Source organism: Macaca nemestrina, chromosome 11 (assembly GCF_043159975.1).
Source record: "Macaca nemestrina isolate mMacNem1 chromosome 11, mMacNem.hap1, whole genome shotgun sequence".
Classification (NCBI taxonomy): domain Eukaryota; kingdom Metazoa; phylum Chordata; class Mammalia; order Primates; family Cercopithecidae; genus Macaca; species Macaca nemestrina.
Genome location: NC_092135.1, coordinates 80,670,639 through 80,687,006, shown reverse-complemented (window position 1 = coordinate 80,687,006; position 16,368 = coordinate 80,670,639). Strand labels below are relative to the sequence as shown.

Below are 16,368 nucleotides of genomic sequence, written 5' to 3'. Positions count from 1 at the left end.
CTTGAAGGAGTTCATGTCTTACAAATTTATATCCTCAACATTGAAAGCAGTGCTAGGTGCTAACGGGCATTTCATCGGTATGTGTTATTCACTTAACTGTATGATAGTTGGTAGTCTGTGTCTTTCTTTTGCTACATTTGACTTCTTTCAGGACAAGAACTCTGCTGTAGTCCGAACTCTTGGAGTTGAGACTGCACTCACATAAATGCAGAGCTAAAGTCCCAAATAAGCTGAAATAAAATTATAAATGCAAGAAAGATAACAAGGCAGTTAATCGGAAGTCTAGTGGGAGAAAAACCAAAAAGAATGTCTGGAAATTGCCTATAATGGCTGAGATGATACACATGGCAAGCTGGAATATAAACTGCAGGTGTTGCTTACTTTTGCCAACAAGCAGGACTTGAATTTCTCACTAGCTTGACTTATCACCAGAAACCCTGATCAAAATATTGAATAGAGAAAAGGCATTTATGTTAAAAAGAAGAGTAAAGAGAATAAAATGACTACATATAATTCAAAATATCTGTCCTCATATTTACTGAGAAAAGTTATTTACAATAAGCATGTCCATACAAAATAAATTTAAAAAGCACAATTAGAAAACCTCTATATGAAAATGAAGCTACATTTTTTATCATGTTTTCTATTCTTACCATGATGAATTTCATATTCTTTGGTTCCTTGTCCTTTAAATACTGCTAGAGATGGCTGAAAAACATACAGATTACTACAGATGTCTGGTGCAGAGGAACAGTCAAACCTGCCAACCTAAAGGAGAAAAAGAAGGTCAAATTTGATAAAAATAGTCTTACCCATTTGATTTGAAAATATTCATGATAATCCAAAAATGGCATTGCCCTAATGACACAGTTTTTAAACAGAAGCTAACAGGCTATGAAAATAAGAGACAGAAATAATTCATTTATATTTAATAATAAGACTCAATTTAGTTAAAAAATGCTTCCTAGAGAGTTAACAAAAACCTGAGGAAATTCCCAAGAAAATATGAAGTTATTCCAGAAACCTACTTTCTGAAGATGTAGAGAATGTTTATATAATCTTGAGATAGAGGAGAGATCATTTTCAGAAGCAGAAATAATGAAGAAAAAGGTTAATGTTTTCAAACTGTGTGAAAAAGAAGAACCTAAGCACAACAGCCAAATGATAAACCGGGAACAAATTCGTGGCATTTAAGACAGAAGATCCATTAAGAAACAAGATGGGCCAGGTGCGCTGGCTCATGCTTGTAATCCCAGCACTTTGGGAGGCTGAGGTGGGTGAATCGCCTGAGGTCAGGAGTTTGAGATCAGCCTGACCAACATGGTGAAACCATGTCTCTACTAAAAATACAAAAAGTAGCCAGGTGTGGTGGCTTGCGCCTGTATTCCCAGCTACTTGGGAGGCTGAGGCAGGAAAACTGCTTGAATCCGGGAGGCGGAGGTTGCAGGGAGCCTAGATCACACCAATGCACTCCAGCCTGGCTGACAGAGCAACACTACATCACATCAACAAAAAAAAACAAACAAAACTGGACAAACATCCCATCAGAAAAAAGAAAATAGGCCACAGATACAAAGAGAAAATTAACTGGAGAAAAATTATGATCTGTTAATAATCATGAAAAAGTATTTTTCCCCCAACCAGTAGAAAGCAACTAAATGAAAGTGAATATTGTTAACATATCACTTGTGGCCTATTGGAATTGTGAAGATTATGAAGAATGAGAGTACCATGGTGGGCACAGTATGGAGAAATGGCCACCCATGTGCTGTCAGTGAGATTATAAACTGATAAAACTTTCTGGAGGACTCTAGTAATGAGAATAAAAACCATTTAAGAAAACATAACCTTGAGTTGAAAATTTCCCATATGGCCAGGTGTGGTGGTTCATGTCTGTAATCCCAGCACTTTGGGAGGCTGAGGTGGGCGGATCACCTGAGATCAGGAATTCAAGACCAGCTTGGCTAACATGGAGAAACCCAGTCTCTACTAAAAGTACAAAAATTAGCCGGACTTGGTGGCATGCGCCTGTAGTCCCAGCTACTCAGGAGGGAATCACTGGAACCCGGAATCACTTGAACCGTGAGGCCGAGGTTGCAGTGAGTCAAGAGCATGCCACTGCACTCCAGCCTGGGTGACAGAATGACTCTGTCTCAAAATAAAAAAAAGAAAACAAAATTTCCCACACTAAAGATAAGATCTGCATAATTTGATATAAAAAATAAAGGAAACGACATAAAATCAGTAAGAGAAGATTTGCTAAACAATTATGGCATAGCCATATAGTAAGCCACTATGTAGCCTTTAGGGAATAATGAGGATATACATGTGTACACGGATATAGAGATTTTATATACATATAAATATATATGCATTTTTGCAAGTCTGTGAAAAAGTTTATGATATTGCTGAATGACAAAAGTTAACAAAAAAAGTATACAGTGAATTCATTTTGATTAAAACGCAGACATATACATTTGCATGTGTAGGTCTATTACAAAGGCCATTACAATATGTATGCATGTGCACACATATACATATGCCTACATACGCATATGGGCACTCACCAAATGTTTAAATGGTAATACAGTAAATACTTAGCAGGGTTATGAACAATGTTAAGAGTATGGGTGATGTTTTTAGATAATTACTTCATTTTTGTACTTATTTATTGTCCTGATTTTTAAACAATGACCGAGAATTACTTATATAAAGAAATAAGAATTTTTAAAAGGGAAAGATAACTTCCTATAGTATGCATTCCAGAAAAATTGTATGATACAGGTTTATCAAATGCTGAAATAAATGAAAATTAGCCACTTTCAGATTACATATAAACTTTTAATAAAAAAGAGGAAAAAGAAAGCACAAATCAAGACCAAAAGCACTTATAGGCTTCTTATAATTTCAAATAAGACTTTTTATGTAATTTAAAATTTAATTACTATATGTGTTAAATTTAAAGTACACCAGCAGAAGGCTAGGCAGAATACATTTTTCTTACTTGAATATGATCATTTTTAAGTAAAGTTTTTAGTTTTTTCAACTCATGATCATTTGAATTTTCATTTTTTCCAAAATGAAAAAATAACAGCCACCGATGATGAGCCAAACGATCCTAAAAGTGATAAAGAAAGGACATGTCAGAGATGGGAAATTCTAAAGGTTGTAATCTTCATTTCTATGACTTGAAGTTAGTTTTACCTCCCCTACCCATTATTTCAAAATACTGTCTAAAATTCGGACCCACTCATTCTCTTATTTTGTAGTTTACTTACAATAATGCTATGTAAAATAAACAAATATTCCAGAAGGGTTAGCCACTAAATTATAAAATCTTAAAGTAGATGACTGCCAAAAACAAATACATGATTTTAACAGCATATAGCTAAAAAGTTGGGTGGCAAAGTTGTCAGTTTTTCAGGCTTAACACGTAAGATCTGGTAGTGATACAGACTTCAAAAGATCCGTGGTTAGGAAGTATTTCATTTTGTGCAAAAGTAACTGTGGTTTTTGCCAGTACTTTTAAATGGCAAAAACTTCAATTACTTTTGCATCAACCTAATAGAAAAAAAATGATTCTACCACAAGCAATATTTCTCAGCATTCTATCCATAAACTGAATACTTCTTCTTAGTAATCAATATAATCTGTTCTGTAAGCAAGAACAAAAAGTTACGAATCAGATCCAAAGTTGCTGTGATTAAAATTCTGCCTTTTCTCATGCTCCTTTTGAAGGCCACCTTCAGGACTGGGTAGGTTTTCCATAACTACAGATCTATCCTGAATTAGCAACACCAGAACTCCAATTATAATTTAACCTACAAATGACTAATATATAATCCTTTGAAACTGCTACTTTCAATTCTCTCTAGAGATGAATAAAACAAATGCTGATTTTAAAATGTTAAGACTTGAAATGTTACCAACGTTCATTGCTATTTATCATTATTAATAAAAACATTACCTCTAGTGTGTTTGCCGAAAGTAGTTCAAAATCTGGAAGATTATGTATTACTTCCAAATATATTTCTTTAGCATCCAATGAGTTAAGAAACTAGAAAAAGAAAATCACATTGTAATCTTTTTGAATAAATATTCATTATATTTGATATCTTTCTTTTGTTTTTTCAATTTCCAATGTAGTATTTTTAGGAAAATGATTATAGAAGGTAAACAGTTTTTCAAACAATTCCAAATGTCTTTTTTCAAAAACAAAAAAGTGTATTTTGGCAATTATCAAAAATATTATATAATGAGGCTGTTTCTTGAATAGTGATATACAATAAATTCCATTATAAGGTGTTGCATTAACTGGAATTTTTAATTAATTATGCTGTGTATTCTATAAAAATCCTCAGAATAATCCTGAGTGACCTCTCAATCATCAAGAAAAACATTATGTTTAGCTTAATTTTAATGCTAACCATGTTTTACAGAATGCCAATGCTTTACACATTCACTTAAGAATTTTTATTACACTAGAAGAAGAAGAATAGATTATCGAAGACACTTCTTTCCCCAACGAATAATCAAGATTAATTAAGAGGAACTTAAAACTGGAAAATTGGAATGGATCTTATTGCTCATTATAGAGGTTTTCATCTAAAAACCAAACCACTTAGGAATTTTTAGAGTAAAATATAATGATACAGATCTTATCTTAAACTTGTTTTAGGCCTGAGTCTCTTATTTAAAACACAAATGAGTATAAAAGGCCCTTCTAACAAATCTCCTTTATTTCTGTCAATATTTTATCCTCAGCATACTTTTTTTTGTCATAGAACTCTCTCTCCCTGCTGGTCTGATTCTCTCAATGAAGCAGCTGTTATTATAAAGAATGCAGCAATGGTTATATCAAGAAAATGTATATGAAAGGTGACAAAACAGAGTTTAATAATAAGTCTTTAATGAACCATCTATGTTTAACAGTTTAAGTATTCCTTAAACTCATTAAAAACTTGTACGAACAATCATGGAATCCACAGCTTAATCATGCTAGGCATGAGAACAAACATATGGCTAAAAACAATAGGTACAACATAAGAATAAAAATTCAGGTTTTTTTCTAAGATTCTTTCCTTAAAACTTAAAAAAAAAAAATCTATAGCATAAACATTCTTAGAGGTCTATATGAAATAGCTCTGCTACCAAAGAGCTTAAAATGCCAAAACAAATCTTTCACGCCTCAGTTCTACAGCTTATTCACTTTAGTCCTATTCACTATGAAGATTTTACTAAAATGCCTATTACACAGCCTATATAAACTTGCAGTGATTAATCTACTAGAACCTCATTATAAACCTGTTTCTGTTAGAGGAGAATTTGATATTTATACCTATAAAGGACTGCTGTCTTATGTAGCCTCTGAATTCCACCAACCATATATATTTAGCTGGCATACTGTTTCATATTTCAAAACCTGAATGCTTTTGGAAGGGATAAGTAGTGTTTAATTCACCATTCCCTGTTATTACATTTCCAGAGTCATTCATTCCTGTTTCCTGTCTTTGACCTTGCAATTTTCTATCATGAAGCCCAGAGACTATAATACTGAAGGCAAGAGGCTCTATTGTTGGACAGGGTGTAGGCAATCCTTGGGGACTGATGGCACAGAATAAACTAGCACAACTTTTCTGGAGGGCAATCTGGCAATACCAATTGAGTTTAAAATGGCCACAGCACTCCCATTCTAAAAAGATAACTAAAAAAGTGCACAAGGATAAATACACAAGATTGCTCATTACAACATTGCTTATAATCTTAAGAAAGTAGAAACACACACCAAGAAGGAACTGATTAAACTAAGTATGTCACATGTAGTCAATGACTTACCACCCAGGTATCATTAATTACTTCAAGGATAATGTATACATATTCATTCATAAAATAATAAAGTATGCATATAAAATGTATATTTTTAAATAAGAAAGTATTTTCCTGATACACTGAGTGAAAAAAACTAGATTACAAAATAGAATCTACTATATTATCCCATTTATGAAAAATTACATATCTGTATCCATCCATCCATTTTACGCATATAAACACATTTTAAAGATAGAGCCATAGATTTTCTTGATGAATTCGTTATAAGGTATGAGAAAAAGAGAAATCAAGAATAACTCCAGGGCATTTGTCCTGAATAATAAAGGACAGTTTTCATCAACTAATATGGGAAAAATCTGGATGAAGCAGATTTATGGGGGGATATTGGGAATATGGTTATAGGCATTTAAATATGAGACACAGACTAATATCCCAAGGGAGATACTGAATGAGCAGTGATATATACGTATGTACATACATACATATAAATACAGAAGCGCACATGCACACATCCACACACATATATATAGGTGCATGTGTATAATATATCTGGAGCAGAAAACAGAGATTTCAGCCACAGATATAAACTAGAGAATTGCTGGCACAAAGTCATAATTGCGTATATATGTCAGTAGAGATCTGGATGGGTATTTACCAAGATTTGATGGTGGCTGTCTATTAGTGATTTGGTTTTAGGGAATTTTGCATCTTCTTTATACAGCTTTGTGCCATATGTGAATTTCTGAAAAGAGTATATGTTATCTTTATCAACATCTAAAAAAACAGAATTAAAATACAGAGGGAAAACTAAAGGAGATTTGTCTTATCAGAGTCCTTATTTTCTTTTGGGATTACACAGTGACCCATCCAATATCCCACTATTTATCTCAGTTCCTTGACAACTAGATTGAGCCTCAGTTTCCTCATTCAAACTTAGGGAGGTATGCCACATTAGTAGATGTGAAAACTGAGTTTACACCAGAATCCCATGGGGTACTTTAGAAAAATACTTAGGCCCCAGCCAAAACTACCACTGATCTATATTTTTAACATTAGAAAATAAACAATTAGGCTGGGAGTGGTGACTCACGCCTGTAATCCCAGCTCTCTGGGAGGCCAAGGTGGGCAGATCACCTGAGGTCAGGAGTTCAAGACCAGCCTGCCCAACATGGTGAAACCCTGTCTCTACTAAAAGTACAAAAATTAGCCAGGTGTGGTGGTGGGTGCCTGTAATCCCAGCTACTCAGGAGGGTGAGGCAGAAGAATCACTTGAACCTGGGAGGCAGAGGTTGCACTGAGCTGAGATTGTGTCACCGCACTACAGAGTGGGTGACAAGAGTGAGACTCCGTCTCAAAAAAGAGAAAATAAACAATTAAATCAAAAACAATGAAAACTCATGGTATAAATGCTCTTTCATATAACCTAGGAATGTACTCCATACTTTTGGGGTTTAAAAATATAATGGTTTTAAATGTAAGGTAATTTTAAACGTAAAGATGTAATGACTTTAAATGAAATGTAATCTTCAGCTTAAAAATAATCCTTAAATTTTATAATCTGAAGCATGTATTAAAAAGAATCTCAGAAATTAAATATCTGTTCTAAATAAGGGTTCCACAAGATAATATAAATTGTTCATTTCTTTGCTCACTGCTTACAAAAATAATATATTATTTTTGAGTGCATTTGTATATTATATGTAAAGGAATTAGTTTAAAGTGATTCATACCAAAATGCTGTTTTTCTCTCTGTTATTTAAAGTGGCTCCAGGAGGAAAATAAGCAGTAGTACTTGTTGTAATATCTAAGCTTTTACAAAGGTTATCCTGGGTGGCACAGTCCATCCATCCTACATTAACAAGACCATCCTAAAATGGAAAAGAAACAGAAAACAAACCATGTTGTAAATAGGAGGCAAAAAGTTAAAGGGATTTAGAGCTTTACTTAGCTAAAAACACAATTTTTCTACCACAAAATTAAAACTTCATGCCTTAGTTCTACAGCAAAGTTAAGTAGATTTCTAATATTATTAGAAATATTGGAAAGTAGATAATATTTCCAATATTATAAATTAATAAACTTAGAAATATTAAGTGCAAAAAATGGTACTTAGTAACTTGAGAAATGTTTTCTCCCTAATAGTGGAAATCTACTTTTTATAATTATTTCTACGAATCCACAAAAAACTACATTTACAATTTTTATAGAAAGTGAGCTGTCCAATAGTCTTTCAGGTTAAAGAAAATAAACCAAACTACTGTTTAAGACTTTTCATTATGGCTATCCTTTTAATAATTATACAGTTTATGAGACATTCTCTGTATGTGTCTATAATGTGCATTTAAATTAGTATCTTCCCAGTTTTCATTTACAGCGGCTAAGCTAATCCTTTAGTGAGCTCCAAAATCCTATATGAAAAGTACATTTCTCAGAACCTTAAGTTACTGAAAAAATTTTTTGGACTGGGCAAGTTAGTAAACAAATAGAGTTCTAACATACATTCAACTGGGATCTTGGAAAGATAAGGGAGAATAAGACAGAAACAAGTGAAATAACAGCTGACAGGTTTCCACAACTGATGAAAGATATTAACACAGCTATAGTGATAAAGAAGTCCAGTTAATCTCAATCAGTATAAATAAGAAACTCAGACCTATGTACATCATAACGAAACTTCAGAAAAATCACAAACAATTAAAAGCTAAGAAAGAATAGATCTTGATGTAGGTGGTATTACATGGGAGCATATATATGTAAAAATTAAGTTGTACACTTAAGATGTATTCACTTAACTGCATTTAAGATAGAACTTAGAAAAAGTATTTGATTAAAATATGTAACAGCAAAGTTTCAGCGGTAGTAAAATAATTTGTTTAGTACTCTTGCGTTAGGTAACAAATGAGTAAGTCAGGATACATGTACAAAATTTCTAGGGTACCCATTAAATGAACAATAAAAGAATGGGTAACTAAAGATCTAGTAGAGATGGGAAATGAAATTTTAAAAATCACTTGATTAATCCAAAAGAAGCAAAAAGGAAAAAGGACTAGAAAACAGGTAGGACAGATATAAAACTAACAAGATGGTAAGTATAAAGCCAACTATGTCAGGAATAATATTAAATATAAATGGACTAAAATAAAGAATGGCAACTAGATAAATACAAAACCTAATTACATTCTGATTGCAGGCTAATAAATATAAGGATACAGTAAGGCTGACAGTAAAAAATGGAAAAATGCCAACATTAAACAAAAGAAAGCTGGTGTAGCTATATTAGTATCAGTCAAGGTAGACTTGGAGGCAAAAGGCATGAAAGGAGATAAAGAGGGTTATTTCATCAGGTTAGAGATTCAAATCACCAAGAAAACATACAATTCTAAATTAATATCTACCTAATAACAAAGCATCAAAATGAATAAAAATTGACAGAAAACAAAGGAAATAGAAATATCCACAAAGTAGTAGAGGATATTAAGACACTTCTCTGTTATTGACAGAATAGGCAGACAATAAAATTATTAAGATCTAGAGGATTTGATCAACATAGCTAACAAATTGGACCCAACTGATTTTATAGAAACGTGCACCTGTGAATTACAGGATTCATTTTCAAATGCACATGAAACATTTTATAAAAATTTACCACATATTGGGCCATGAAAAAAGGCCTAACCACTTAAAAAAACTGAATCCATGTTCATTATCCACGGTAGAATTAAGCTAGCCAAAAAATAACAACAGTACTTTTAAAAATACCCTTTAATATTGGGAACAAAAAATACAGAATCTGTGATGCAAAGAGAAATAAAAATGGAAGATTAAAATATATTTTGAACTGCTAATCAAAATACTACATATATCAAAATAGAAGATGTACCTAAAGTTGTACTAATTTACAATCTAAATTCATATATTAGAAAGGAAAGCCTGAAGATGAATGAACTAATCATTCAAGAACAGCAAATTAAATCATAAAAAAGTTGAGGGAAGGAAATACAGTACTTAAGTCAATGAAATAAAGAAACGTGCAGTAAAAAAAAAAAATCAATAAAGCTAAAACTTGAGACTTTGAAAAGACTTATAAAGCTTAAAAAACCTCTCCTTGGACAGAATAAGAATAAAAACAGATGACACACACACAAAAAATATGATCAGAAAGTAAGAAAGAACATCACTATAGATACTACAGATATAAAAAAATAGGACATTATGTACAATTTTTATATCAATACATTTAGACATTTGGTAGAAAGAATGAAGTCTTAGAAAAACAGAATTTACCAAATAGAGGAAGTAGAAAATCAATCAATCAATCAATCAATCAAGAGAGATCGGAGAAAAGTCTATAAAAACAGATTCAAAGACAACTCCAGGCCCAGATGGTTTCCTGATAAATTCTACCAAAAAAAATTCTTTTTGAGAAAGAAAGAACACCAGTTGTACAGAAACTGTTTCCAAAGAAGAGAAAAAAAGAGAATACTTTCCAACACATTTAAAGGCCTGCCTAACTTTGATGCTAAAAGCGCACAGACTTTACTGAAAAGGAAAAATATAGGCCGATCACTCCGATCACCAAATATTAAAAAAAACAAAGATACTAATGCTCAGTCCTCACCCTCAAATATTTTGATTTAATTGATCTGAGGGACCTGGTTTTGTTTTTTTATTATTTTTAAAATCTCCTCAGGTGATTCTAATGTGTAGTGTTGAAAAACTAAAGGCCTAGGCATAGGGTGAAATAAGGAAAGGGAATGAAACAAAAGCATACTAAGTTAGTGATTTTATTATCAAATAAAACAGAATTTGTGTAAAAAAAATCCATAATGCACAAAGAGAAATAAATAGCTGCCAAAGGATATAATAATGTTCATACTGCTGCGAACAATATGTCAAAATATGTAAAGGAAGAACTGACAGAAATGTAAGAGAGAAATCAATGATTGAAAGAGATTTTAATACATCCCTTTTAGAAATTACAGATCATGCAGTCCAAAAATAAATAACATGATTAATAAATCTGATCTAATAAATACAATATTATACCTAACTTAGAAGATATTATTATATTCAAGCTCACAAAGAATTTCCACAATTTTCACAACTGACAAAGTGTCAAGCCACAAAGCCACAAAGGGTATTTCAATGGTGTTAAAAAATTAACATCACTCAGACTACTTCCAAGCCATTAACATGAGAGTAAAATAAATTTTAAAATGACTAAAAAAGAAAACAAAAAATAAAGTTTGGAAATGACAAAAACACTAACATGTAACTTTAGTTGAAGAGGAATTTATAAATTGCAGAATAATTAAAAAGTAAATGACACTTAGAATACGTCAAAATTTATTGAACGTAGCTAATTATTCAGAAAAAAACACATAGCTATGAATACAGTCATCAGAAAATAAGATTACAAATAGGTGAGTTAAATGTTCAAGAAACAAGGGAAGAAAACGTTTCAAATCAATTTCTAAACGTGTTTCTTTACATGGTGATATAATTTTACAAAATGATTGATGCTTACCAACATGCCACTAAGCCTGAGTCGTGTCTGTGAAGTCAAACAATCTGGGGACAAAAAAACCTTATGAGGCAGTTTTACCTTTATGAAGCCTAATGAAAATACTTGCATTTGCCTTTCCCCCAAATTACCACGTTCATTCGAAGGCAATTAATTGAGCTGGACCTCTATGAAAATCCTTCTACTTACACACACACACACACACACAAACACACACACATTCTCTCTCTCTCTCCCTCGCTCCCTCACTCTCTCTCTCACATTCTTTCATTCTCTCCCTTTAATTTCTAGGATTTCTAGCTACAGAGGAAAAGAGTAATTTTCTCTCTTTAGGATAATACTCTCAATCTCTCCTCCTATCAACAATCCCTTTTACCCAAGAGATCTCATAATTGGGGGAAAATAAAATGTAACAGATATTTGATAAAAGTATGTAAAGGATCCTCAAAATACAATAAAATCTTTAAATAGTGCCTTCACTATTTTTATGAAAGTTCTGTAAATATGAACACTAGAATACAATGAGAGAAGATTTAGAAGAAAGAGAGCTATAGCATCACAGAGCCTACAAAGACAGGGAAAAGCAATTTACCTGAGGTGAGAAGTAAAAGAATCTCAGGGAGTGTAAGAAGTTTTGTTCTTGATGAACAGAAATTTGGGCAATAGGCCAAAATGAGACAAAATCCCTTGGTGATTAGTTAAGTTTAAGGCTGATGTTCTGCTGCAAGGCAGTGTCTTCCTAGCATAGGACTTACAGGATGGGGTAATGGGTTGATTTTAGTTAAAAGGCAGTATCTTTTCGATATAGTAGCATGAAGGCTGAGAGATGAAATGTGGGGAAAAGACTCACGTTGGGATTAAATACATGCAAATACATTGAGTTACAATATTTTGTTATCTTGGACCAATTTTTAACCAACCACACTGTTTGAACACAGTTACAGTTTGTGGCTGGCTATGCAGAGTACTGAATTTTCAACATAATTTATTCAAGGAAAGGTTCCTAGAAGAAGCTGTCATCTTCAAATATATAATTGTATGAGGCAAATCTATGTATGTTTAAGAGATATATATATAAGCATGAAGCAAAGTCCGTATTTCCAAAAAATTATTATTTTGGGATGGGTTAGAGCTGTAAACAACTAGTTATTTTTGCAAATTGTCATATAACATCTGTGGCTACCTGAAGGTACAATTTATCATGAGTCTATTTAAGCTGAAAAACTGGTCCACTGAACATAAGAACATTCAAAAATGAATTACATTAAAAAATTGAATGTAAAATTACATTAAAAAATACATTAAAAAATGAATAATAACCTGTAAAATAATGAAAAAGGCAAATATTCATTAAGAAAAACAATTGCAATCTTGGGCATACACTGTAGTTTCAAGTACTTAATAATTAATTATAGTAGCATACTTAAAACTGTCACTGAAAATTTAAATGTCATGTTCTCTTCATTCCAGCAAAATTAAAAAATATTACCTCCTCCTTTTGAACAAAAAGTGATCAGCCAGCCAATACCAGCAGCAAAAGCAGTTTGTATGGAGTTAACAAAATTTCCTTAAAAAAAAAAAAAAGCAAATTCTGATCACCTATTACTCCTTTACTAATGGAAACAGTCTTCTAAGTAATTTTTCCTTTCTAATCCCACCCTCTTCTAATCCACTCTGAGTTTTACCAGTTATCTTTCCAAAGATACTCTTGAGTATGACAAATTCCTTCAATGGCTCTCCAATTTTTCATCATATAAAACCTAAATTCATTATTTCATTAAGAAAAAAACTCAAATTGGCAAGTTAGGCCCCTGTGACTTGAGCTTTGTCTACCTATTCAGCCAGCTATATTGTATTTCTCCATAGCACTTGACCCAATTATTCATCTTTTTGTCAGATTCATGAAGTATTGCCAGTTCCCCAAATACACAGTGATCTCCTAAGGTTTCCTATTCATTTTCATGACAGATTAGAAATGACTTCTTTCAAGAAGTATTTTCTAACTCTCTTTTCCCCAACTGGGTTGTTTTACATATGTTATGCTTCCTTAAGCTCTATAACAATAGTTACTATATTGCATTTTAATTGTTTACTAATGTTTTCCTCACTAATGAAGTCACTGATGGCAAGGATTATGTATTTTACTACTGCAGCCCTACTATTTAATAGTTTCTGACATGTAACTTTACTCAACGAATAAAATGAACATCTTGAGCCACGAATACTATTATTTCCTGGATAGCTTAATCTGCCTAAAGGCAGTTAATGAGTTAAAAGCCTAAGATTAGAAGCATTTTTAAACTTTAAACAGAATAGGTTTGAATTTACTGACTGAAAAGCATACTTAAAAAGGCAATGAAACACTTGTATCACAAAATATTTAGTTGCACTTTGAGAGAAGTCTTTTTACCCTAGCCCTATCTCATATCCATTTCCCATATCTCAATAGTTTCAGTTTCTGTACAAATCTAACTAGTTTGTTAAATTCAGCAGAGTTCAGAGTAAATGACACAATTCCCTTCTAAGAAACATGGAAAAGACACTTTAAAATTTCAATACTATGACCAAAATGTTAATATTGCCATTAAAAACAAAATACTAATTTCAAAATACCCTGAAAATCAAGCAAATTAAGAAAATAAAATTACCTGTCCAAAGTTCTGTCACTGTACTTCTAACATGCTGCATTGCAAAACTCACTAAACTCTCCTTTGATCTGTCTCCATGATATTTCACTGGGGCCTATTGGTTTTTGGAAGAAGAGAAACATCTTTTACTTTTTCTTTTAAAAACTCAATAAAAATAATACCAAAGAGTTTGATTTTTATATTTTCTTGAATAATGCAGCAAAGTTCTATTTCTCAATAGTAGAATGTATTTCCAAATGATATCCTGATGATCTTGACAGTACAGATTCTATGGAAGATATTTTAATAATACTATTTATAATGGTTTCAGTTTCATCACTGGAAACTAAGGAAAAAGATATCAGAGCTTTACATTCAATGAGACAATACTTGTAAAATACTTTGTAAACTAGCAAATACAATATACATATTGTATAAATTATGTTCCTTAAGACAGAAACTGAAATTGGCAAACATTTAATTTTACAATATAGCAAAGTCAATGGTGTTTGGCTGGGCACCATGGCTCACGCCTTTAAACCCAGCACTCTGGGAGGCTGAGGTGGGCATTATCACCTGAGGTCAGGAGTTCAAGACCAGCCTGGCCAACGTCTCTACTAAAAATACAAAAATTAGCCAGGCGTAGGAGCGGGTGCCTGTAGTCCCAGCTACTCGGGAGGCTGAGGCAGAACTGCCTGAACCCAGGAGGCAGAGGCTGCAGTGAGCCGAGATCACGCCCTTGCACTCCAGCCTGGGCAACAGAGTGAGACTCCGTCTCAAAACAAAAACAAAAACACAAAGAAATGGTGTCTAAAAATATTCAGGCCAGGCGCGGTGGCTCACGCCTGTAATCCCAGCACTTTGGAAGGCCGAGGCGGGCGGATCATGAAGTCAGGAGATAGAGACCGTCCTGGCTAACACAGTGAAACCCCATATCTACTAAAAATACAAAAAATTAGCCGGGCGAGGTGGTGGGCGCCTGTAGTCCCAGCTACTTGGGAGGCTGAGGCAGAAGAATGGCGTGAACATGGGAAGTGGAGCTTGCAGTGAGCCGAGATCGACCAGTGCACTCCAGCCTGGGTGACAGAGCGAGACTGTCTAAAAAAAAAAAAAAAAAATCATAATCCAAAATGTTTATCATTACAGAAGACCAGTGAGATGGCACCTAAAACAAGACTTAAAATGTTCTGCAAATTCCACATACTGTATTTTCTCTACTATTTAACTTGTCATAATGTTTCACAAATTTAAAAAAGGCTAACTTTATCCCTTACCATTCCAGACCGAAAAATGAAGAGACTGGGATAGCTGTTGACTCCTTTCATTCGGCAAAGCATTCTATCATCACCACAGTTAACAGCTCCAATTCGAAGTAACCCATCCACTTCTTTAGCAAAGTCTCTCCACTATGAGAGAAAAAGAAAACATATTTTTCTGATGAGACCACTTTTCTTCCCTTGAACACACTCCAAGCTATACATTTTTAAACCAGACGTTTGAAAGTATTTGATAATTATTTTTGATAACTACTATTCATAGAAAAAAAATTCTAACACATAAATTGCAGATTAGAAATAAAACTAGTAATGGGGATGTGAAAAATACGTACTGTGGGAGCTAAATCATGGCAGTGTGAACAGCCTGGGGAGTAAAAGTTTACAAACCACAGTTCTCCAGAATTAACAGCAGCATCTAAAAATAAATAAAATGGAAACAACTTAGAATTATTTATTAAAGGTTCATGCATGTTTTAGTTAACTTTTTGTGAAGATCAGAATTTAAAAAAAAAGTCATAAAATCTTCATATTGTCTTTCTCATTTTCTGTGCAATTTTCTTCTATATCTTCTACATAAACGACATTCTTAAAAAATTAAAAAAATTTTTTTCCACGAGAAACATTTTCAAATCTCAAACCAATGGTAACTTTTTAAGAAAACTCTCCTATGCCCATACTTGAAAAAGCAGCAGCCTCAAACTGCAAGATAAATATGGCCATAAAGTTCTAAAAAGTGACAGCACAAGAAACAGCAGCCAAACCTCACAGAAGAGTATGTGTGCACTAGAGAAATAAAGAAGACAAATAGAGTGACTGAGATTTAAGCTCTTCTATTATATGCAGCATAGGTTAAGTAGGTTTAGTCAATTCTGACAGCTACTTTAAACTCTGAAAGAATAAGAGACTTACATAATATAGTAAGGATTGTGGGGATTAAATTTAATCTAAGCCCTAAATAAGACATTACCGAGGCCGGGCGCAGTGGCTCACGCCTGTAATCCTAGCACTTTGGGAGGCTGAGGTGGGCGGATCACACGGTCAGGAGATCGAGACCATCCTGGCTAACACAGTGAAACCCCGTCTCTACTAAAAATACAAAAAAATTAGCCGG

The 16,368-nt window shown here is 33.2% G+C and overlaps 1 protein-coding gene and 1 long non-coding RNA gene across 3 annotated transcripts in view; both read right to left on the bottom strand.

Moving 5' to 3' along the window:
- LOC105499546 (DnaJ heat shock protein family (Hsp40) member C10) overlaps window positions 1-16,368 on the bottom strand; it is a 53,534-nt gene that overhangs the window by 25,129 nt on the left and 12,037 nt on the right. For both annotated transcript variants that reach the window (XM_011772168.2, XM_071073006.1), the window contains 9 exons: window positions 15,590-15,672; window positions 15,255-15,386; window positions 14,002-14,095; window positions 12,843-12,920; window positions 11,357-11,400; window positions 7,560-7,697; window positions 3,968-4,057; window positions 3,005-3,118; window positions 654-768 (listed from right to left, as the gene is read on the bottom strand). In XM_011772168.2, coding sequence (XP_011770470.1) covers window positions 654-768; window positions 3,005-3,118; window positions 3,968-4,057; window positions 7,560-7,697; window positions 11,357-11,400; window positions 12,843-12,920; window positions 14,002-14,095; window positions 15,255-15,386; window positions 15,590-15,672 — 888 coding nt within the window. The remainder of the gene's footprint in view (window positions 1-653; window positions 769-3,004; window positions 3,119-3,967; window positions 4,058-7,559; window positions 7,698-11,356; window positions 11,401-12,842; window positions 12,921-14,001; window positions 14,096-15,254; window positions 15,387-15,589; window positions 15,673-16,368) is intronic.
- Window positions 97-647, bottom strand: LOC139357168 (uncharacterized). The gene is made up of 2 exons (XR_011609906.1): window positions 382-647; window positions 97-230 (listed from the first exon to the last, which is right to left on the bottom strand). It is a non-coding gene; the product is annotated as an uncharacterized lncRNA (long non-coding RNA).